General features: G+C 42.5%; 1 protein-coding gene across 3 annotated transcripts in view; it reads right to left on the bottom strand.

The window, feature by feature from the left end:
* SMYD1 (SET and MYND domain containing 1) overlaps positions 1-24,356 on the bottom strand; it is a 48,478-nt gene that overhangs the window by 15,374 nt on the left and 8,748 nt on the right. For all 3 annotated transcript variants that reach the window (XM_045446784.1, XM_045446782.1, XM_045446783.1), the window contains 3 exons: positions 10,164-10,340; positions 6,489-6,702; positions 1,066-1,196 (listed from right to left, as the gene is read on the bottom strand). In XM_045446784.1, the coding sequence (XP_045302740.1) occupies positions 1,066-1,196; positions 6,489-6,702; positions 10,164-10,340 (522 nt within the window). The remainder of the gene's footprint in view (positions 1-1,065; positions 1,197-6,488; positions 6,703-10,163; positions 10,341-24,356) is intronic.

Raw genomic sequence — 24,356 nt, 5'->3', positions numbered from 1 at the left:
AGTCCTTTGCTCTCTGGCTTCTGGTTGGAGTTTGGCCAGTGGGAGGGGATCAGAAGATGGGAGGAGAGGGAGGCTGGGGTATTTAATTCTCCTGGCTCCCTCTCTGCCTGGCCATGGTTCCAGCAGTGCCAGTTTTCTCTACCAGTACAGCCAAGCCACTGGGTGGGGGGTGGAGAAACGGAACTCTCCCATGCTACAGCTCTCACCAGATGCAGGAACAGTACTTCCTCCACCTGCCCCTCCAGGTCTGGAGGTGGTAATGATTTCATACTATTGCTAGACCCTGCACACCTCACCATTCCTTGTTAGTTTCTGTAAACTTCTGTACTTCTACTTCTGTAAATTTTCCTGTTATTAAATTATCTTTGGGTAAACACTGAGTGTACCTTCTGATTTCTGCTGGGACCTTGACTAATATATGCTTCTGCCAAGCACCTTCTCAGTTGACGTTGTTCTGCAATGACTGCCTGATAGATTATCCCAGGCTTTGAGCTTTAAAACAGTAGAGGTTTGGAGCGCCTGGATGGCTCAGTCAGCTAAGCATCTGACTCTATATTTCAGCTCAGGTCATGATTTCATGGTTCGTGGGACAGAGCCCCACATCCGTGCTGACAGCGTGGAGTCTACTTGGGATTCTCTCTCTCTCTCTCTCTCTCTCTCTCTCTCTCTCTCTCTCTCCCTCTCAAAATAAATAAATTACCTAACATATCTAGGCAGCCTCAAGAAACATGCAAAGACTCAGTTATTACCCATGTGGAATCCTTTGCTTTCTCATTACCTTTCTCTTATCCACAATTATTCTAGAATGAAATGTTTTTTATTTTTAAAAAAAATTTTTCTTGTTATCTTTATACCCAATGTGGGGCTTGAACTAATGACCCCAAGATCAAGAGTCGCTGGCTCATCCAATTGAGCCAGCCAGGTGCCCCTAGAACAAAATTTCTATTTGCTGCCCAGTCAAAATCCATGCTAGTTCAGGTTCCACAGTTTGGTTTAGGTCAAGTAGAGAAAACACAATAGGGTCCACATCCCCATGATACCATCCCCAGTTAAAGACATACTCACTTGCCATTGTTAAATATAACGGTGCAGTTGGGCCAACAGTCATGGTTCACCAAGCCCAGGTTGGGGAAGATGCCCACGCCCACTGCCTGCAGGCCTCTCTGGTCACTGAGTGTGAAGCCATTGCAGCTAATCTACTCAGAGGAAAAGATAAAAGAGTCGATTAACAGACATAGACCAAGGACAGAACACCATCTTGGCTGTTCAAAGTTCAAGAAAATAGAAGACTCAGTCTAATCCTGGAGATGCTTAGAGAGTCTGCAACAAAACAATTAATCTCTTGTTCTCTAGGTGACTCCAAAGGACCCTCAAGGTGAGCACCCTGGGAGAGTACTGTACTTGCCAAAAAACAAAGCCACCTTGGAAGCTTTTGGTAGCTGTATTCTAAAAAGATCAAAGACGGAAACGTTGGTTCTGAGAAGTCTCCCTCTTTTCCTATTTCTGGGTCTCACATGAGTTTTCCCCAGTATCTATTTTGGTTTTTCTCCGTGATCTGCTCTGCCTTACTCTGTGTATGTGTGTGCATGCATATGTGCGTGTGTGTGTGTGTGTGTGTGTGTGTGTGTGCGCGTAGATACAGAGGGCTGTGTGCCTCCCCTGCATCCTTTGCCTACCCACCCTCAACTCCTATAGCTGCTCATAAAATTGACATCTCTTTTTGATTGTTTTGGGTCTGGTGGATGGATATTTTTTACTCCTGTTCACAATTTCAAAATCTGTTGAGTGTAACACTTAACATATATCTTTGAATGCAAGACAAATCAAGTTGGTTACTACTTATGTGGCACTCTATTGATTTCCTTTCCCCCCAAATCACTTATTCTTTATAGAAACAGATTCCAAATACCTTTTCCGAAAAAATGCGTAAGAATAAATACAACCTAGAATACATTAACCACTGCACACAAACGTCTGCTGTCTGCATAAATACGTATGTAAACATGTGCTACACTGTGCTCATGCATATGCATGCATGCACTCACGTGGCTATGTGTCATAGATATTGCAGGAATGTCCCTTTCTCCATTCAATCTCGTCAGTCATTCAGCAAATACATGAAGTCAAGCCTGTCAGTACCACTAACAAGCTGTTACCTCGGGCAAATTTCCTTCTTCCCTGAGCCTCAGTTTTCCCATCTGTAGGTTGGACTAGATGATCTCTAAGAGTTCTTTCAGCTCTGCACTTTGGTGATTATGTGGTCCTGTGACTCTAGTCCCTGGACCACTTTAGTGATACCCAGGATCGGTCTGTGACACCCATTCACCCCAAGGCTATAGAGCATAACTGCTAAAAGTAAAAAATCTAGAATCACCTGCCAGACTGCTTCTAGTCCTTTCTTGAATACCAGCCCATTATCACTATGTGGGCTTTGGAGATAACATAGCCTCTCCAGGCCTAGGCTTCCTATTCTATAAAATTGGAGTGCTAAAAGCAATGATTTCATCTTGTATTTAAAGATTGCATAAAATAAATATATGGAAAGCTATGATGGTTAATTTTATGGTTAATCTGGGCTGTAGTGCCCAGATATTTAGTTAAACAGTATTCTGTATATAACATTTAAATCGGTAGACTAGGGGTGCCTGGGTGGCTCAGTCAGTTAAGTGTCCAACTTCGTCTCAGGTCATGATCTCACAGCTCGTGAGTTCGAGCCCCACATCAGACTCTGTGCTGACAGTTCAGAGCCTGGAGCCTGCTTTGGATTCTGTGTCTCATCTCTCTCTGCCCCTCCCCTGCTAGCTCTCTCTCTCTTTCTCTCTCTCTCAAAAATAAATAAACATTAAAAAGTTAAAATCAATCAATCAATCAATCAATCAGTAGACTCTGAGTGAAGCAAACTAGCCTGCATAATAATGTATAGGTGGGCCTCATGCCATCAGCTGAAGCCCATATTTTTTTTTTACAGTTTTAAAATATATAATTTATTGTCAAGTTAGCTAACATACATTGTATACAGTGTGCTCTTGGTTCGGGGGTAGATTCCCATGATTCATCGTTTACATACAACACCCAGTGCTCATCCCAACAAGTGCCCTCCTCAGTGCCCATCACCCATTTTACCCTCTCCCCAACTGTCCCATCAATCCTGTTTGTTTCTGTATTTAAGAGTCTCTCATGGGTTTACCTCCCTCTCTGTTTAAAACTATTTTTCCCCTTCCCTTCCCCCATAGTCTTCTATTAAGTTTCTCAAGTTCCACATATGAGTAAAAACATACGGTATCTGTCTTTCTCTGACTTATTTCACTTAGCATAATACCCTCCAGTTCCATCCACATTGCTGCAAATGGCCAGATTTCATTCTTTCTCATTGCCAAGTAGTATTCCATTGTATATATAAACCACAGCTTTTTTTAAAAATATTTTTTAACGTTTTTTTTTTTTTTTTTGAGACAATGTGAGAGACAGAGTGCAAGCAGCGGAGGGGCAGACAGAGGGAGACACAGAATCTGAAGCAGGCTCCAGGCTCTGAGCTGTCAGCCCAGAGCCCGACATGGGGCTCGAATTCACAAACCATGAGATCATGACCTGAGCCAAAGTTGGACGCTTAACCGACTGAACCACCCAGGTGCCCCAAAACCACATCTTCTTTATCCATTCATAAGTTGATGGATATTTGGGCTCTTTCCATGATTTGGCTATTGTTGGAAGTGCTGCTATAAACACTGGGGTGCATGTGTCCCTATGAAACAGCACTCCTGTATCCTTTGGATAAATTCCTAGTAGTGCTGTTGCTGGGTCATAGGGTAGATCTATTTTTAATTTTTTGAGGTACTTCTACACTGTTTTCCAGAGCGGCTGCACCAGTTTGCATTCCCACCAACAGTGCAAGAGGGTTCCCGTTTCTCCACAATCTCACCAGCACCTGTTGTTTCTTGAGTTGTTAATTTTAGCCACTCTGACTGGTGTGAAGTATTTCCCTGATGATGAGTGATGTTGAGCATATTTTCATGTGTCTGCTGGCCATCTGGATGTCTTCTTTGGAAAAGTGTCTATTCATGTCTTCTGCCCATTTCTTCACTGGATTATTTGTTTTTCGTGTGTTGAGTTTAGTAAGCTCTTTATAGAATTTGGATACTAACCCTTTATCCAATATGTCACGTGCAAATATCTTCTCCCATTCTGTCGGTTCCCTTTTAGTTTTGTTGATTGGTTCCTTCACTGTGCAGAAGGTTTTGTCTTGATGAGGTCCCAATAGTTCATTTTTGCTTTTATTCCCCTTGCCTTTGGAGACGTGTCGAGGAAGAAGTTGCTGTGGCTGAGGTCAAAGAAGTTGTTGTTTGTTTTCTCCTCTAGGAGGAGATGGTTTCCTGTCTCACATTTAGGTCTTTCAACCATTTTGAGTTTATTTTTGTGAATGGTGTAAGAAAGTGGTCCAGTTTCATTCTTCTGCATGTTGCTGTCCAGTTCTCTCAGCGCCATTAGCTAAAGAGACGTTTTTCCATTGGATATTCTTTCCTGCTTTGTCAAAGATTAGTTGGCCATATATTTGGGTCCAGTTCTGGGTTCTCTATTCTATTCCATTGGTCTGTAATATCTGTTTTTATGCCAATACCATACTGTCTTGATGATTACAGCTTTCTAATAGAGGCTAAAGTCCAGGATTGTGATGCCCCATGCTTTGAGTTTTGTTTTTTTTTTTTCAACATTACTTTGGCTATTCAGGGCCTTTTGTGGTTCCATACAAATTTTAGGATTGTTTGTTCTAGCTTTGAGAGGAATGCCAGTGCAATTTTGATTGGGACTGCATTGAATGTGTAGACTGCTTTGGGTAGTATTGACATTTTAACAATATTTATTCTTCCAATCCATGAGCACGGAATGTTTTTCCATTTCTTTGTATCTTCTTCAATTTCCTTCATAAGTTTTCTATAGTTTTCAGCATACAGATCTTTTACATCTTTGGTTAGGTTTATTCCTAGGTATTTTATGGTTCTCAGTGCAATTGTAAATGGGATCGATTTCTTGATTTCTCTTTCTGTTGCTTCATTATTGACGTATAGAAATGCAACCGATTTCTGTACAGTGATTTTGTATCCTGCAACTTTGCTGAATTCATGCCTCAATTCTAGCAGTTTTTGGTGGAGTCTTTCAGGTTTTCCATGTAGAGTATCATGTCATCTGCAAAAAGTGAAAGTTTGACTTCTTCTTTGCCAATCTGGATGCCTTTTATTTCACTTTGTTGTCTGATTGTTGAGGCTAGGACTTCCAACACTATGTTAAACAACAGTGGTGAGAGTGGACATCCCTGTCTGATCTCAGGGGCAAAGCTCTCAGTTTTTCCCCATTGAGGATGATTTTAGCTGTGGGCTTTTCATATATGGCTTTTATGAGGTTAAGGTATGTTACTCCTATCCCAATTTCTTTGAGGGTTTTTATTAAGAAAGGATGCTGTATTTTGTCAAATACTTTTTCTGCATCTATTGACAAGATGATATGGTTCTTTTCCTTTTTGAAGTCTATAACTGAACAAAGACTGACCTCCCCCAAACAAGAAAGGATTCTGCTAGCAGACTGCCTTTGGACTTGAACTGCAACTCTTCTCGGGCCCCCTGCCTGCCAGCTTACCAGCAGGTTTTGTATTTACTAAGTCTCCACTATCACAAGACCCAATTTATTAAAATAAATCTCTTCTTCCTCCCTCCCTCCCTCTTTCTCCACACACACACACACACACACACACGTGCGCGTGCACACGCGCTATTGGTTCTGTTTCTCTAGAGCGCTCTATCACAGAAGTTCTGGCACATGGTGAGGACAGATGTAGAGTATGATCATGCTATTGTTGTTATTACAGTAACCTCCCCCCTCAGCCCACTCATCAGCACCACAGAAGGAAGACCCACCAGTTGGAAGACATCTACCCCCAGAACCCAAGGCCTGAACCTGCTGATCCATGAAGCTCCTACCCCCATGCTTTAGCCTCTTATGGCTACAAGAGCTCTGGTTTTGCTGCTCCAAGGCAGCTCTCTCCAAAAGTCCTTCCTCTCGTCTCCCTGATGTCCATAACACACGACTCCAGGCTCTCCATTATCCTGCCTACCATACCTGGGAAAAGGAAGGATCTCATTTCCAGAGTGACTTGGGCAACAAAGGATGGTGATTGGGTCTTTGCTCTCAGTATAAACAAGAGAAAGTAGAAAGCACAGATAAATAAGAAGGTCAATTCCTATCCAAATCTACCATGCAGGGATAACCAACAGTTTGTGTGTGGGATGCCTGCTTCTGATAGGGTGGGAATGACTTTCTGGTAAGCAAGGCCAGAACAACAGAAATGGGATGAAAGTTCTTCACTTTGGGCCTCTGACCCCTCGGGTCCTTCTCTCGGCCTCCCCTCCCCCGCTCCAGCCTGGTAGCTTCTGAATACTTCTTGGTTGACCAATCCCAGCTGCCACCTCCCACCCCCGCCACCTTATGGGGGATCATACCACGCCAAAGATGTGTGAGATGTACTGCATGCTGAACTGTTGGCTCTGGGGCGGCCAGTACTGTAAGAAAGTGTCCACGTCCACCCGCAGCTCCTTTTGCTCCTCCTCCCCGAAGTGCTCCACGTGGTTCTGCAGGTCATCCACAGCCACCAGGCAGCCCTCTGTGAGCCCAGTGCCCTCTCTCTCCACCCGCCACATGATGCGGGCCGCCAGCCTGTGGAGAGGGGCAGGGTTAGGGATGCCCCAGCACCGTCATCCATTCAACAAACACTTACTGAGCGCCTAATGCATGTCAGGCACAGGGCTGACCTACATATATGGAATCTCTTTTTATCGTGGAGCCTTTATTTTATTTTATTCTTTTATTAATTTTTTTAATATGAAATTTACTGTCAAATTGGTTTCCATACAACACCCAGTGCTCATCCCAACAGGTGCTCTCCTCAATGCCCATCCCTCACTATCCCTTGTATAGTGGGGAGACCTAAGTTTAAAAAATAATAATTTAAACTAGCATTAAGTGCAACGCAAAGAATAAACTAGGGTAGAATAAAAACATAGTAGAGGGTGACTGGGGGAAGGGATGCCAAGGTGATTAAGGGAGGTGATACTGAGGATGATACTCAAGCTGAAAATGGAATGACTAGGAGCTGGCTCTGTGCAGATGGGAAGGAGCAGTGAGTACATAGACCTTGAAGAAGGAATGGGCTTGGAATGATGGAGAAACAGCAGGAAATCCAAGGTGGATGGAGCATAGTGAGTAGGGAGTGGAGAGCAAATAAAGATGGAGAGGTGGGCAGGAGCCAGGTCATGTGGGGTCTATGAGACCATGAAAAAGGCATCTGGGGACACTGAGGTATGGCAGCCTGGGTCTCTCCTGATAATATGGCTAACTGAGATGAGCACTAGAGAAGGAGTCTAACAACCTGGGTTCAAATCCATTTCCGCTTACTATGTGACCTTGGGCAATTCCCTGGACCTATCTAAGGGCCAGTAAAAGATGATAATACATATCCCCTGACATAATATTTGGAAGACAAAGTGGTGTAACAGATGTCTACATGTGTGTGAACTTATCTGTAGTCTTAGTGATTAAAGAAAGAGGTGGGAAAGACAATCTGGGTGGGGAAACAGTGTACGTAAAGGCTCGGAGGCGGCTACAGGCTTGGCATATGCAGGAAGCAGGGAGGGGAGGGGGCTGGCCTGGCTGAGGCAGAGGGCTCTGAAGGAGGAGGGGAGGCAAGGCGGGATAGGAGGGAGCCCTGGAGAGCACAGGGTGTGGAGTGTGAGACAGAAGGGTGCAGTTCATCTTGAGGACAGTGAGGGTTACCTATTTGGCAGCCTATGCCCACTAGATGAAGCCTATGACTGAGGGGCATTTTGGCAACTCTCGGCTACTCATTGAATGCATGCTGGCCAAGCACCTGCAAGGGGGTGGGGGCCTAAGGCAGATCTTGTCCCTGAGGGACCTCCTTGGCAAAGAACAGGCCCGTTTCTCCTCTCGTTTGGGTCACAGAGTTATTTCTGAAAAGATGCCCTGCTGGCAATCCCAGGTGCCTGGGAACTGAGGTATCCCCACATGGAGCTCAGGACAGCACTGGAGAAAATAAGGCTCCAGTAGGGTGTCTGTTGCCTCCACATACTAGGGAAATGGTCCCTAAGTGTCCATCAATGGATGAATGGATAAAGAAAAATGTGGTGTGTGTGTGTGTGTGTGTGTGTAGATATATATACACACATATATATACTGTATATATATATATATATATAACATAAATATAATATATAATTATATAATATAAATATATATAATATACATGTATATATAATATTATACATTGTATATATATATGTATAAAATGGAATACTATTCAGTCATGAGAAAGGAGGAAATCCTTCCATTTAAGACAGCATGGATAGACTTTGAGGGTATTATGCTAAGTGAAACAAACCAGACACAGACAAAAACTGCATGGTATCAGTTATGTATGGCATCTTAAAAAAGAAAAGAAAAAAGTCAAACTCATAGAAACCGAGGAAAGTGGTTTCCAGGGTCTGGGTAGTGGGGGAAACAGGGAGAGGCTAGTTAAAGCACAAACTTTCAGCTAGGAGATAAATAAGGTCTGAGGATCTAATGTAAAACATAGTGACTACAGTTGACAACACTGTACTGTATAATTATAATCTGCTGAGAGAGTAGAACATAAAGGTTCTCACTTGGGGAAAAAAAGGATAAATATGTCAGGTGATAGGTATGTTAATTAACTAGATGGGAGGTGTCCTTTCACATTGTATACACACATCAAATCATTATTATGTACACCTTAAATATCTTACGATCTTATATGCCAATTATACCTCAATAAAGCTGAAATTTTTAAAACATGAAAATAAAATAAAATTGCAAAAGAACATGTTTTTAAAGAAGCAGGATTTCAACAGATGGAACTAAGGGGATGGGGAGCTGACTGAGCCATTTCATTTTGTAGTTTCCTAAAAATTACTAGGATATGATGATTCCATTCTGTATTTGAACTTCCCACCCTACCCACTGAAAATGGTCCCAACTTCACCTTCCCCATCTCCTCTGCTCTCCAACACCACCTCCCAAGCACTGACCTGCAGCCCTATCTTGCGGTGTTGGCCCTGAGATTCCTGGCCGCAGCCGCCCTGGGGATGCCACTAACTGTTGTGAATGTTTTTCGCGTATAATGAGTGCAGAGGGCTGTGTGCACAAGCCAAGGGACTAGTGGTCTATGGTTACTTGAAAAGCTCTGCATTTTGTCTTGGTTTACCTGTCTGTTTTTTCCCTTTGTTCATTTGTTTTGTTTCTTAAGTTCCACATATGAGTGAAATCTGACTTATTCCACTTAGCATAAGCCTCTCTAGCTCCATCCGTTTTATTGGAAATGGCAAGATTTCGCTTTTTGATGGCTGAGTAATATTCCATTGTGTATATATACCACATCTTCCTTGTCCATCCATCAGTCGATGGACACTTGAGCTGTTTCTGTAATTTGACTATTGCAGATATGCTGCTATATAACCACAGAGAACAAAGTGATGGTTACCAGAGTGGTGGGTGCATGAAATAGGTGATGGGATCAAGGGGCGCACTTGTGATGAGTGCCGGGAATGTTGAATCACTATACTGGACACCTGAAAATAATATTACACTGTATGTTAACTAATTAGAATTTAAATAAAACCTTTAAAAAAAAAAGCTCTGCTTTTTTGTGTGTTTAATTCTGCTGGAATTAAATAGCTCAGCTGCTGTTGAGCTCTAGCTCATTTTGCCAAATCTTCAGATTTTTTTCTTTCAAGAGAAACCAGAAATCCTAATTTTTTTAATGTGGAATTTTCCAATTTTTTTAAACATTGGCAGATCAAAAAAAAATTTTTTTTTTAAGTTAAACACTAGGGAGCCATTGAGAACAGGTCTGTAGTCAAGTCTAGAGGGGTTGTGGACTAAAACCATGGCCACAGACACCCAGTTCTAGATGGGCTCCCACAACTAAAGGGAGTGCACAGAGATGCTCCTATCCAGTCTCTCTGAGGCTCTACCCTGATCTGCACTCAGCCTGGCTTCCTTGGGCCTGGGAATGCTTGTCACTAATGCCTTCCCCACTTGACACTTGGGAATCCCAAACATTAGCCCCGGGGCCCAGCTCTGACCTGATGTTCTCATTGGGCACCTTCCCATATCTCTTGATGGCCGAACACTCGTTCTTGTGGTTCAGCCAAGCATCCTTCTGGCAGGTGCGGTCACAATAGTGGGCGAACTTGCACTGTCCACAGCGATGAAGCTTCTCCTGCCTCTTGAAGCAGGTATGGCACACAAAGTTAACAAGGCTGGGAATGAAGGGAGAAACAAGTGATTGGGGGTGGCACAGCAAACAGGGACTGCACTGGACATTGGACCCCAACGTGGGGACACTACTGCATGCTGCACATAAGCCTTTCAATTTAATTCTGCAAGTGTAGATTTAGACCCATATGCGGTAGGCACTGGGAATACATAACCTGCATGAGAAAGCTATGAGAGCGGCCCCATGGGGTGTTCCTGGAACACACTGGAACAGACACTTGAGGAGCCCAGGAAGTCTTCCAGGCCAAAGGACTAGGTGGAAATTCCTCATGGTTCCCTCGCCAAAAGCCACAGGTCACTGGTACCATACCACTCTGTGTGACATGACCCTCTTGTTCTTGAAAGGCAATGCCCCTTTCCCTTGAAGAATAAAACTCATAACTACCTACAATATGATGGGACGTGAAACATGATGTATTTTATGCAAAATGGGGTCTGAGCATTCTGATGTATGTCACAGTTCCGTGTGTTTTGCAAGAGTAACAATTACAAGGTTACTGATGTCACGGAGGTTACCCGCTGTATTCTCCTGACTCAGAGAGAGAGAGTGGAAGTGACATGGAAGGTCATGCCTGCCCACTCAGTGGGAGAGGGAGAGATGAATAGGCAGATGAGGTTCCTTACCCTGTATTTCCCACCCCCCCAGTGTTCCCAAGAGAGAGCTTCGTGTCTCCCAGGTTAGAGCCGTCTTTCAGGCAGAAAACAGCACAGGCTAGTATGATGGAAACCTAATACCAAGAGTGAGTGAAATCTGGCATGATGCGCAATATCTCAATATCTCTGCAATGTGGAGAAAAGAAACCCTGGCCACTGAAGCAGAAAAATGATGAAAACAAGCTCAGCAGTATGCGCAGAAACGCTGAGCTCCCTGGGAAAAAATGGGTATGTGAACTCAGACTGGAGTTTACGGTCTAAAGAGGCATCTTAAAAGTATAGGAAAACAGGAGCTTTTGGAATCACAGAAGGCTAGGGCCTGAAGAAAGAACCTTCAATAGAACATACAAACACAGAAATCCCTGTGTCCATCCTTGACCTTGCACTTTTTAAGTTCCCATAGTGAAATAGAGTACACTGTTTCCAAGAACAGTTAATCCATTGTTGGCCAGTCCTAATTGTTGCAGATTTCTTCCTTGAGTTCAGCCTGAATTTGCCTTCCTGAGAAACATACTCCTATTATCGAATTCGGCTCTCTGGATCCTTGTCCAGTGGAACAGGCCTAGGTAGGTCAGTGATGCAAGAATCTGAAGACCGCTGCTGTGACTCCCTTTCATTCGCACTCTCACTCCCAGCTCCTTCAACAGTCCTATTCCAGTCTCTGATGCGCCCACAGTGGGTCCCTGTAGCCAAAGGAAAGTGAGTGCAGCAGGGTAATCAAGCAAGATTCAGCGACCAATGCTAGGGCGCTGGGCTCAAGGAGACCAAAGGTCAGGCCCTGTGGCCCCAGGAGGGCATCAAGAAATGGAGAGAGGTAGAGAGCCAAACTGAGGCCACTGCTCAGGCTATTGCTGTAAGCTAGGTCCTGGGCTTCCTGGAGTCCAGTTTTCAGCCACTGGGTGGCCAACTCAACACACTGCTGTGTCCCCATCTGCTGTGAGGTATGTTGCTAATAACTTGTTACTAATCATGAAATACTCACGGGCATGGAAGGTTAGTGGTTATAAGTTTAGAGCAGGTTCAAAGTTATCCCCCTAATAATGTCTTCCTCAGTCCCATGCAATCCCTTAAGCTTTCCCAATGGGAGAGGAAGAGTAGAAATACACTACCATATTTAGAATATGCTATATTTGCACAGAATCTGCAGCCCATCGTAGCTATACCACAGAGGGTATTCCCTGCTTGAGAAGGTCATTTGTCATGAGCGCTCCAGCAGAACAGAGCAGATAGGCTCATGCAGGACCCTGACCATTTAGTGGAATCTTCAAACCCCTAGAAATGGGGAGCTATGAATTTCTCGTATCTGCCTCAAGTCAAGATGGCATTCTCTGGCAGAAATGTGAAGTTCTTCAGCAGAGACTGAATTGCTGAAGAACCCAAGTAATTTGGATCCCAATGAGGCTCCAAATCCTGTCTCCTGGCCACTCAAGGGTGGATACTGGGTCACAGAGTTTTATAATTACAGGGTCAAGAACAGAGCATGGTATCCAGGTGTGGTGCTATAAATGCTTTCCTGCAAAAAAACTCAGTTATTTGAGATAAAATTAAAAATCTAATCACTGGTACGTCCCAGGTGTTCTCAAAGACACACAGCCAAATCAGAGCTTCCCTCCATTTGTCCATATGATGCTACCTTTTTTAAATAGCTTGAAGTATGACTGACATACATATCCAAAATCTTTAATTTGGTAGACTCTGACATGTGCATATACTTATGAAACCAACAACATGACCAAGACAGTGAACCTATCCACATTCCCCCAAATTTCCTCATGACATTGAATTTTTTAAACTGAAGTGGCGTCTTCACCTTTATAGTATTCCAAACGGTCAAAATCATTTTGAGCTTTCAGTTTTTCATCACTTATAACAGTATGCTAAGCCATGAGTCATCTCTAAGTCTGAGAGCATCTCTTAGTTTGGGATGGGGAAGGAGGAGCAGATTCTCGCCTCTGGGGTATCAGGACTCAGACCAGGAATACAAACCCAAGGCAGGAAAGAAAGGGAAATGGTCTGGAGAGGGGAGAGTTAGAAGCAAGTGTGATCATGCAGGCTGCCATTTGTGACTTGTCACTTGGAATTCCATGCCTATCTGCCCTAGGGATGTCCATCAGGGAACAAACCCGCACTGGATTGCCCTAACATTTTATACCCAAACTGATATTTTTAGAACATTCAAGCATTATATCCTCATATTTTTATTTGTACACATATATTCACATTCGTATACATATTTCATGTTGAAACTGGAATTTACACCTACCAAATATTATGCATTGCAGTTCTCACACCATTTCACTGTTTCACATTTTAAAAAGGACCATAAACTCCAGGTGGTCACCTAGAATGACAAAAGTTCTTCTGCTTTATCTTTATGAGCTCCACTTATTTCTTTCTTTTTTAAAATTAAAAAAAATTAATATTTATTTTTGAGAGAGAGAGAGAGAGAGAGAGAGACAGAGCATAAGTGGGGGCGGGGGGCAGACACACAGAATCCGAAGCAGGCTCCCGGCTCTGAGCTGTCAGCGCAGAGCCTGACATAGGGCTTGAACCTATGAGCCATGAGACTATAACCTGAGCTGAAGTCAGACGCTTAACCAACTGAGCCATCTAGGCACCCCTGGGGTCCGCTTATTTCTAATACACTTAAACTTCAGGAAGAGGTAATAGCATAGGGGTTGGAGACATGAGCTGTGGCCTTCATAAGCTCAAGCAATTGTGAACCTTAAGAAATTGTTCTTGCAACAAACATGTAGTGTTTGGGAACATGTGTTAGGGGCCAACTGAGAGTCTCCCGGATTAGCTCCCAGGCAGAATACAATGTTTATTAAGGGTTATGTGATTTTAAAATGTGCCAGTTTGAAGTTTATGCAATGGCAATTGTTTAGAACTTAGATAAACACAGTTTTTCTTTTTTTCCAAGGAAGAGTATTTTATCCCTGACATTGTTTAGAATTACTGGTGCATGGTGATAATAAAAACAGAATCTTTTTGGGGCGCCTGGGTGGCGTAGTCGGTTAAGCGTCCGACTTCAGCTCAGGTCACGATCTTGCGGTCCGTGAGTTCGAGCCCCGCGTCAGGCTCTGGGCTGATGGCTCAGAGCCTGGAGCCTGCTTCCGATTCTGTGTCTCCTTCTCTCTCTGCCCCTCCCCCCTCCATGCTCTGTCTCTCTCTGTCTCAAAAATAAATAAACGTTAAAAAAAATTAAAAAAAAAAACACAGAATCTTTTAGTCAGGTTTTTAAAAGTCAGTTCTGTTATTGTTTTTAAATTCTGTGCAGACAATGCCCCCTTACTGTCTGCCCCATGGTTGGACCTCTGGCATTGCCCTTCCCTTCGTCCACACTGCCTGTGAGGCTCAAATTTTCTTAGTCTGGCTCATAGAGGGACAATACATCTGTCCTGGAGCCTGCATCCAGGCCCCCATAAACTGACCTAACACACTTCTTAATGGAGCCTGATTATAGAATAATCAATCTGCCATGAACTATAGCTATAATATGTCCATAAGAAATTCTAGTGGAAAGCCCCTCACATCTCCCAAGTCACTAACAACCATTTTGACAAGGAGAAGGCTGGAGACTAGAAGGACGATGAGGGTAGGTTTGAAGCAGAGCTGGGTTTCTCAAACTTCCATGTGTACACACATCACCGGAGATCTTGTTAAAATTCAGGTTCCAATTCAGTAGGTCTGGAGTGGGGCCCAGGATTCTGCATTTCTCACAAATACAGTCTAACAGTGTAAAGACTTCACCCCAGACTGGATGATAGGGAGACCTCTCCAGTCACTATACAATCAATTATCAGTCCTCGAATCAATTCAGCTACCATCAATTCAATTCATCAGTTCAGCATTTCACATCATCTTGTCTCATCAGAGTCTTTACACTTTTCTATAATAAACTTTTAATTACTTTTCATAGAAAGACAATGTGGTCAATTTGGAATGATTCTTTTTCTTATAGTGAACACAAAGTGGGTTCCAAATGTTAGCCACCCAACTATGCAAACTATTTCCAAAGGCTTACACACCTGTTTTATAACCCATCCTACAATTTTGCTAGGGCCTGGAGTCAAGTTTTAAAGGCTAGTGAAAAAGCATCGGGAGTTATCTCCTAACTTAGATCTCCTTAGGATGAGGCTGACCTTTCTCTCCATTACCTCACCTGCCAGTAAAGCTTAGCCATGAGGCTGGAACCAGGAAGGACAAGGGGGGTAGGTCTGAAGCAGAGCTGGGTTTCTCGAACTTCTGTGTGCACACACATCACTAGAGATCTTGTCAAAATTCAAGTTCCAATTCAGTAGGTCTGGAGTGGGGCCCAGGATTCTGCATTTCTAACAAGCTCCTAGGTGATGCTGAGCTGTGACTTTGGGTAGCAAGAATGTAGAGATGAGAGAAAACCTGCTCCTTCTGGTGGGGTGTGCAAGGAAGTGTCAGGCAGGCAGAAAGGGGAAGCTTACTTAAAAAAAAGAAAAGCCCATCTCTCTGGTCTCCATCTCCTTTAATAGTGGTGGGATGGGTATTACGGAAGGTCAGACCTGGAACCGGTCAGAGCTGGGTTCAACTCCGGATTCCGGTATCTACCTCAAGCCAGTACCCTAACCGCTCTGGACCTTCATTTCCATATGTGAAAATGGGAATAATAATACCTAGATCTTGATGCCTTTTTAAAAAATTTTTAACGTTTATTCATTTTTGAGAGCATGCATGGGGGAGGGGCAGAGAAAGAGGGAGAACAGAATCCAAAGCAGGTTCCAGACTCTGAGCTGTCAGCACAGAGCCCTACTTGGGGCTCCAAACCATGAACCGTGAGATCATGACCTGAGCCAAAGTCAGACGCTTAACTGACAGAGCCACCCAGGTGACCCATAACAACACCTAGATCTTGATATCTTTTAGACAAATATTACTTTTTAATGAAACATGCTTACTATTTTTAAAAATTCAAGCAAGAAGAAGATTACAAAGAAGTTCCCAAATCCCACCACTATCAGATTAAATGTAAAGTTAGCCAGCTCTGAGCCTGGCACAAGACAGTGCTCAGTAGAGACAACCGGGTCCATCGACCCATCTGTCACATGGGGAGGTTGGGCCAGGTGATCTCAGAGCTCCTGCTGTCCTCCAGCATCCACTAATTCTCAGGCAGCTACCAGAGAGAAAGACCTCCAGGCTAGCAGAGAATCCCTGTAGGAGGGGCAGGTAATTCTCTGACAGAAATACCTCCCCCCTGGGTGGCGCCTGGGTGGCGCAGTCAGTTAAGCGTCTGACTTCAGCCAGGTCACGATCTCGCGGTCCGTGAGTTTGAGCCCCGCGTCGGGCTCTGGGCTGATGGCTCAGAGCCTGGAGCCTGCTTCCGATTCTGTGTCTCTCTCTCTCTCTGCCCCTCCCCCGTTCATGCTGTGTCTCTCTCTGTCCCAAAAATAAATAAACGTTGAAAAAAAAATTAAAAAAAAAAAAAAAAGAAAAGAAATACCTCCCCTCATTCTTACTAACCCCAATGAGAGAGAGAGAGAGAGAGAGAGAGAGAGAGAGAGAATCCAGAAGACAGGAAGTCCTAAAACCACTTTTTGGGTTGCAGGAGAAAGATGCTTCTTATAGCCAGGCTTAGCCAGGCAGCCTTCAGGAAGTCCCATTTTTCCTCCTAGTCTCTTTCCCCAGTGCCCACAGAGGATGTTAACTCCCACCTACACAACCCCCTGCAATTTTCAAAGAGATGTTATAAGCAATTCTCCTTTGTTACACCTTCACAACAACCCTTAGGAGTAGTGATTACTACCCTCCTGGGGATATGAGGATCCTTATAGGGGTTCCTCATGTCTGCCACTGCGCCCAGCACAGAGGACAGAGGAAGTCCCCAAAGCCCACTTTTGGGCTCTGTCTGCAGCCCTGAGTGTTCTTTGCCCTGGCCAGCGGGTCCCCACTCACTCCTTGCTCTGCAGCCCTGCCCTGGGTCATGTCACCTGTCAGAATCAAGAGGGCTAGAAGGGCAGCTGCTGCTCAACTCCTTATATGGAAATAACCAGTTGCTGGACAGATAAATGCCAAGAGAAGGCGCCTGCAAGGTGGACAAGCCGCCTAAAAACACAGCCAGAAAGGACTGAACCAACAGCTCTCGCTTTCTGTACTGCTTAAAGACTCTCAGCCTGCCAGGAGCTGTTCCCTCAAAAACCAAGGGGGAAGGGGGCACGTCCTAAAGAACATCCCACATTCCTCAAGTACCCAGAGGATTTTACAATATTTTAAATTCCTCTCTCCTTCCTTCCTTGTCCCTTCCACTCTACTTTCCTTTCACAAGTATTTATTGGGCATCCATTATGTGCTGTGCGTTGAACTTGGTAATACAGGGCCTTAAAAATAAACAAGACACAAACCTTGCCTTTGAGCGGTCCCTAGGCTGAGCTGGGGCATAAACACATATAAGCAAGGTGAGGCATGCCATCTAGGAGTGCAGGTAACTCCTGCAGGGTTCAAGGGAAGCCTAACTCCCACTGAGGTGGGGGAGGCGAGGAATCTGGGAAGGCAATCATCTGTGAAGGGAGGAGGCACTGTTCTGACCCTCTAAAGATGGGCCGAGTTTGTACTCAGAGACCGTCAGTTCTTCTGTGGAGAGGCACTGGCTTGAGTCAAAGGCGTCCGTATAGGGGCACAGGTACATACAGGAGAGACGGGAGTAGCTATCTGACAAGATCATAGGATGCACCACACTGGGAAATGATGCTGGAACAATGACCGGAGGCGAGGGGACCTGGAATGCTACTCTCAGTAGTATGTCCTTATTCTGCAGGCAAAGGGGGGAACCACTGAAGGCTCCTGCAGAGAAGAGACACCCACCCAGAGTTGGAAGGCTCATTTTCTTTTCCCCATGGCATCTACTTAACGTTGTTTTGAAACGGCCCACGTCAACCCCTGAGGGGCATCGCTGGATTCATGTTTGCACTATACAGACCTTAGCTTAAGAAGTTAGGTGATACTGCTTCCTTAGGTCAGATCTAGGTATTGCCTATTTTTTTCACATCTCTTCTATATTCAAGTAGCAATTCTCGAGCTTTCCTCTGCCACAACTCACACTCCCAACTCAGACCTGTCTGCATTTCCAACACTGTAGCTGTGACCACACCTCACTTCCCATGCTTAAAACACATCTTCAGATGCACATGACTGAAGAGGAAATCACTGTGGGGACAACCTGGCATTTGATCTCATTTATATTTAAAAAGCAATTATTTGCAAACTTCTGCATTTAAGGATTAAATGCGTTTCATAAAATGTAGCAATACAACCTGTAACGGGGCATGTGACATGTCACCACGTCTTGCACCTGCAACTTAAACTGTCAAACTAAAGACATTGCGAACCTGGTTGGCTCAGTGGGTATAGCATGTGACTTTTGAGCTCAGGGTTGTGAGTTCAAGCCCCACGTTGGGTATAGAGCTTACTTAAAATAAAATAAAGACATAGTTTTAAATCTGCTATGGTTATCCGCAACATCCAGTGTAAATGTTTAACACTGTAAATTGAACAATAAACAGTGATTCATTCATTTCTGAACTAACTGTTCAGGAATTTCCCTAATCCTTCTATTAAATGATTTCCATTTATAGCATCATTTGCTCCCCCCACCCCCCCCCACCAGCTGTTATCAGATTAAAGGCCGCAGTGTGTTGGTTGTGTATGCCACACTAATCCTGCTGTTCCCACAGCCCATATAGAATTACACTGGCTAAAAGCCCAGCTGTCTCCAGTGGACCTGAAGCTTATAACTGGTCCAATTTTCAAAAAAGCCTGGCTGGCATTAATTTCTCTTAAAGTACTCTACTTTTCTTATGTTCTTATCATTGTTTATTCCTACATATGTGTGCATAATCTCCTAGACACTTTCAACTGCTTATACAGAATCACTTAGGAACCAGTCAAGTTTTTACTTAAAGAAATTTTGGTAAAAATCCACTATCCTTGCTCCTTCTTAACATTTTTTTTTTTGTGATGAATTGGATTAATAGGAAATTCATCTTACTGGTTGTGGTAGGTTGAATAATAGCGCCCCCCAAAATGTCAAGGTCCTAATCCCTGGAACCTGTGAATATGTTACACTACATGGCAAAAGGGACTTTACAGATGTAATTAAGGTTAAAGACCTTGAGAAGGGGAGATAATCCTGAAACATCCCGGTGGGTCTAATGCAATTGCAAGGGTCCTTATAGGAAGGAGGCAGGAAGTCTCCTGTGTAATCACATGTATATTCCTGTTTTTTACCTAGGAGTCTCTGAATCTAACCATTCTCAGGTCCCAGAACCAGATTTTGATTGTTCTGAAATTGATGGATGAGTATCGTTTCCTTTATTAAGACCAAATATTATTAACTGGACTGACAAGGAAAGAAGAAATTAAGTCAGCGATGCCAGACCCACTTGGGATGGGGGGCAGTGATAAATGGACAAGATCTCAGGAATCTTAGTCCTGCCCTATGCTTGTCCATCCATGTATGACCTGGGATGGCCTGCCTGTCTCCTCACTAAGCCTCAGCTTCCTGATCTATAAGAGAGGACTGAATATATCCAATGGGTCTCAACCTTCTTTTGGGTTGAAAGTGATTTTGAAAGTGATGAACGCTATAGACTTTCTCCCCAGAAATAAAAAGCACAGATGCCCATCCACATAAACTTTGATCTTTCAAACATAGTTCTCTCCTTAGCTAAGGATCCATGGACCCAAAGCCTAGATGCACTCTAAATTCATAACGTCTGGGACTGTTAAAAAGGAACCATCAAATAGCATTTTTGGCTCCCGGAACTGCTCATGAGCACCATTCCCATGCCATGTCTTGTGTTTAATGCTAAAATAAAAAATACCCAGAACAAGCTCCATTTTATATTAGTCCAGCACCCCTCTGTTGCTGCACCAGAGTCCTTCACATGTACTGAAGAAATCATGAAACCCATAGAATCTCACGCTAGAAGAGATCTTCAGGGTCAAATGACCCAATTCCCTTCTACTGCCCAACTCCCCAAGGACATCATCTCTGCCAGGTTGCCACCAGAAACTACAAAACCTTGGAAATAGCTTCCCATCTCCAGACAGCACTGGTAGCCCTGGTCTCCCGTTAGGCAACAGAGGTTCGGTGTCAAGGGCCTAAAAGCTTACAGGTGACCCAGGAAAAGGTTTGGAATTCGTCACACCTTCAAATAGTCCCCAAATTTTCTTAAAACAAAAAAAAAAATGCAAAATGGAAATTAATAACAATTGTAATAGCAAAGTTATAAAAACCCATTCAGAAGTGGTAAGCAAAAACTACCTTTTGACATATTGTGAGGTGGAACCTCTAAAGGTAAAGGTGTCCAGGGCCTACTTCATTCTTAAATGTCTTGAGCTCTAACTAGCACTTTCCCCACCACACATCCCATTTTGACCAGAAATAACTTCTGCTCAAAGTGCTTGGTTCTCACCCTTCTGTCAAGTACAAAAATAAAGTTTAGAACCCTCTGTCTTGCAAACGACAGTTTGTTATTTGTAGATGGCTTTTAGGAGAAGAAGTTCTCCAATGTTATTGTAAAATATGCTTCAAATTCCTATCCTGGTCAAATCTGATTCTATTCCACATTGGCCATGAATCTATTTGTTTGTGGGTTTTGTTTGAAGACGGTGATGGTGATGGTGGCAATGGAATTGTACTCAGTGTGATAAATGGCGCCCCATGGACCTCAGTCTGTAGGTCCACTGGGCTAACCAACTGATTTTATAGTTTGGAAAAGATGAAGGTTCTACTTCAGAGAACTGGAAGGGTTCTTTCAAGACCAAACAGCAAAAAGATAAGGATTGAATCTTGCTGAAGGCCTGAGTCAGTCTTACGGCTAAAACCATTTATCTTCTCATTCCCCTTGACAGAAAATGAACTAAATAAGCTAAAAGTGAATAAATTCAATGAAATGAATGTGAATAAAATTCAATGAAAATGAATAAATTCAATGACAATAAGTAACTGCATAAAAATAAACTAAAAAAAAAAGAAACTTAAAGCTTAGGCATAATTTTAATATATATATTATATATATAATATATATATACATATGATAGAAAAATGAATAGGTTTTAAAATAAAAGACATGAAAAATAAAGAAAGTCAAAAGTAACTGAGGACTAGAAAAAAGTTAAAATCAAAAGGGCTAATAAACCAAAATGATTCATAAGAATTCAAACAATTTAGAAGTTTGGAACATTAAGGAGTAATAAAACAAATGAGGAGTAATAAAACAAATAAAACAAATAAACAAATAAAGTTTTAAAATGAGGGCATCAATAGAAAATAGACAAATCACAAAAGAAGGATGTGATGATCAATAAACAGATTTTTTTTTTTAAAAATCTCACTTCCTTAATCAAAAAATTCAAAACAAAATAGTACTAAGTTTTTATAGGTGAAGTCGGAAAATACAAAAGTAAAAGTTAGTTTTCTGTGTTAGCCAGTGCTTGGATAAGGAGGCAAATGCTATAGCCCTCGTGGAAAAAACTAGTATAATCCTCTTGGGGGGGGGGGGTGATTTGGAAATCTATAGTAAAAGACTCAAAACTGTCTTTTCAATCCAAAATATACACTTCTAGGAGTTTATCTTTAATAAATAATCAATCAGAGATGTACAGAGAGATCTATTAGGAAAACTGAAACAACTTTGACATCCAAGTTTGATGGCACTTGCTAATCTGATATATAACAGTCAAAAGGAATACTATGCAGTCATTAAACATTCCTTAGCATTTTTAAATGCTAAAATATTTGGCTCGGTCAGTTAAGCATCTGAGTCTTGATTTTTGGCTCAGGTCATGATCTCACAGTCTGTGGGTTTGAGCCCCATGTCGGACTCTGCACTAACAGCATGGAGCCTGCTTGGGATTCTCTCTCTCCCCCTCTCTCTGTCCCTCCCCTGCTCATGTACTTGCACTCTCTCAAAATAAATAAACTTTAAAAAAGTAAATTATATATTGTTTAAGAATATGTACACATGTGGTAAGACTATTCCTCAAAAGGCAACGGAATAAATAACATAAAATTCAGGCTACTAGTTACCTTTGGGACAAGTTGGGGACAGGATAGGGGAAGACAGAGAAGATACAATAGAATCACATACTCTAGCTAAACAGGATGATGGTTTTATGGGTGTTCATTTCTTGTTATGCTTCATAACATATATAGGTACATACAAGTCATATGTTGTTTGAAAGAATTTTCATTTAAATGTTGCGCTCAACTAAAAATAAAATCTTTCCTCATATTTGTGTTTGGAGGGTAGGGCAGGAAGCCTGGCTTGCAATAACATGGATTAGGATGTATCTCTTCTATAGAATGATTAAAATGTGCCTCTTTTGTGGGTAACTCTCAGTCCTACCTCCCCCCTCAGGTTTCTCATCTACAGTGGCTGAGTCTCCCCAGGAGGCCACAATGGGAGGGCAGGATGGGCAAAGCTTTCCTCCCATGCCTTTCCAAGCTATCTTTGGTATACCCAAAGCGCAGCCCCTTCATGTTTGCAGTGACATACTTGGGAAAAATCACTTTTTAAAAGTATCTCTTTTAGATTTTTTTTCAATCATCTTAAAGATCATTTACCCCAATCATCCCAATTTTTATTACTGTAATAATAACATTTTGCTAGCATTCTATCTGCAATGTTCACTAAAGTTGTTTTGTAATTATTACTTCTAATGAATGATGACTTATTTATACCAAGAAAGCCATGTAAACATCAGTCAGAAAAAAGTGGTAGGAGAATACGCAGCCATTAAATACTATGTTTATGAAGAGAGTACAGTCACCCAGAAGTACTTAAACTATGAAACGTAAAACATCATAGTTTCTGTAATAAGATCCCAGCTGTGCAGTACAAATGAAACCTACCTTTTAAAATAAATGGTAAGGAAACAGACAAGAGTGTTTAGAGTTAGTCTCTTTGTGTGAAGATACTAAAGATTTTTTTCTTCCTTAGTTTTCTTTTTATAATGGAAGGAAAACCCACTCAACTCCACTCTTAAAAGGGACACTAATTGGCTATATTAGCTTTTAGGGAACTAGAGGCACCAATGGAGGTATTCTATACAAGGCAGTGTGGCGACTCAGTGGCGGCATCAAGATGAGTGTTCCGAGTTTCTGTTTTCTAACTTTTTTGTCTTTATTCTGAACCCGACTGACTCCTTTACCACACTCACCTCCATGCACGACACACATACAAGTAAATTAATAAAGCCAGACAGACTCCTGTTGAAGAGGTATAACTGTCTCCTCAGGCCCCTCACATTCTGCAGGTGGCAGTCAGCCACATACTCCATTCACTGCCGTCTCCCTGCGGGTCCTGGTAGGCAAGAAGAAACGAAGATCTGAACGCTAATCGAATTATCTCTGAAAAGCAGTGCCCGTTCCCAGGATGGTCTATACAGCGAGCCAACCACAAAGCCTAGATATCAGAGGCCATCTTGATTCAGATCACATCAATGTCAGGCAGGTCACCCAGCTTTAGGTGGAGGGAACATTGTCATAGTTTAATCACTAGGCAGGTTTTGTTTTGTTTTGTTTTGTTTTGAAATAAAGATTTAATACTAATTTAAAAGTTTGGTCAAGTATAGACATGGTTGTGGGGAAATGGGAATGTAAATTTAACAGAGCCACTTTGGAGGGCCTATTAAAATAGAAACAGCACACTCTGGAACAATTCCCCTTCTAGCCATATATCCTTGAGAATAATCACACATGTGTGCAAGTGGACATGGTCTAGGATTTTATTTGCAGAAATGTTTGTTTTTGTGAAAAGCTAGAAACCACTGAAGGTCTCTCATTAGGGAAGTGGATAAATAAGTTTTCATATATTTATTGGGTAGAATATCCACAGCGGTTGTAATTGGCGATCCACATAGCATATGGATCAACACGGATAGATCTACATGGGGGTAAAAGAAACAGATCTTTGAGGATTTAAAAGAATTATCTATAGACTTATAGTTCCCATGAGGGTAGATATCAAAAACATGTTCAGTGAAGACAGCAATTCTAGAATGACATCTGAAGTATGATACCGCTTCTATTAAAAAAAAGAAAAAGACAAACTACGGTGCTACGTTCTCGATAAATGAAGATATACGTATGTACTGGTACAAGAACATTCTAGAAGGAAGCACATTAAAATCATAACAAGTATTACCTCTGAGGAAAGACAGGAGATTGGGATTGGGAGTAGGAACGGTAAAAAGGGATTTCGGCTTCATGGTGATATTCTAATGTTCCAAATGTAAATGGATTGTAATGTTTACAATTACTTTTTAAAAGTCTCAGCAATTACTTTATGCTGTAATATATTTATTATACTTGA

Source organism: Leopardus geoffroyi, chromosome A3 (genome assembly GCF_018350155.1).
Source record: "Leopardus geoffroyi isolate Oge1 chromosome A3, O.geoffroyi_Oge1_pat1.0, whole genome shotgun sequence".
Classification (NCBI taxonomy): Eukaryota; Metazoa; Chordata; class Mammalia; order Carnivora; family Felidae; genus Leopardus; species Leopardus geoffroyi.
The sequence above is the reverse complement of the archived record's forward strand: the minus strand, read 5'-3'. Positions and strand labels throughout refer to the sequence as shown.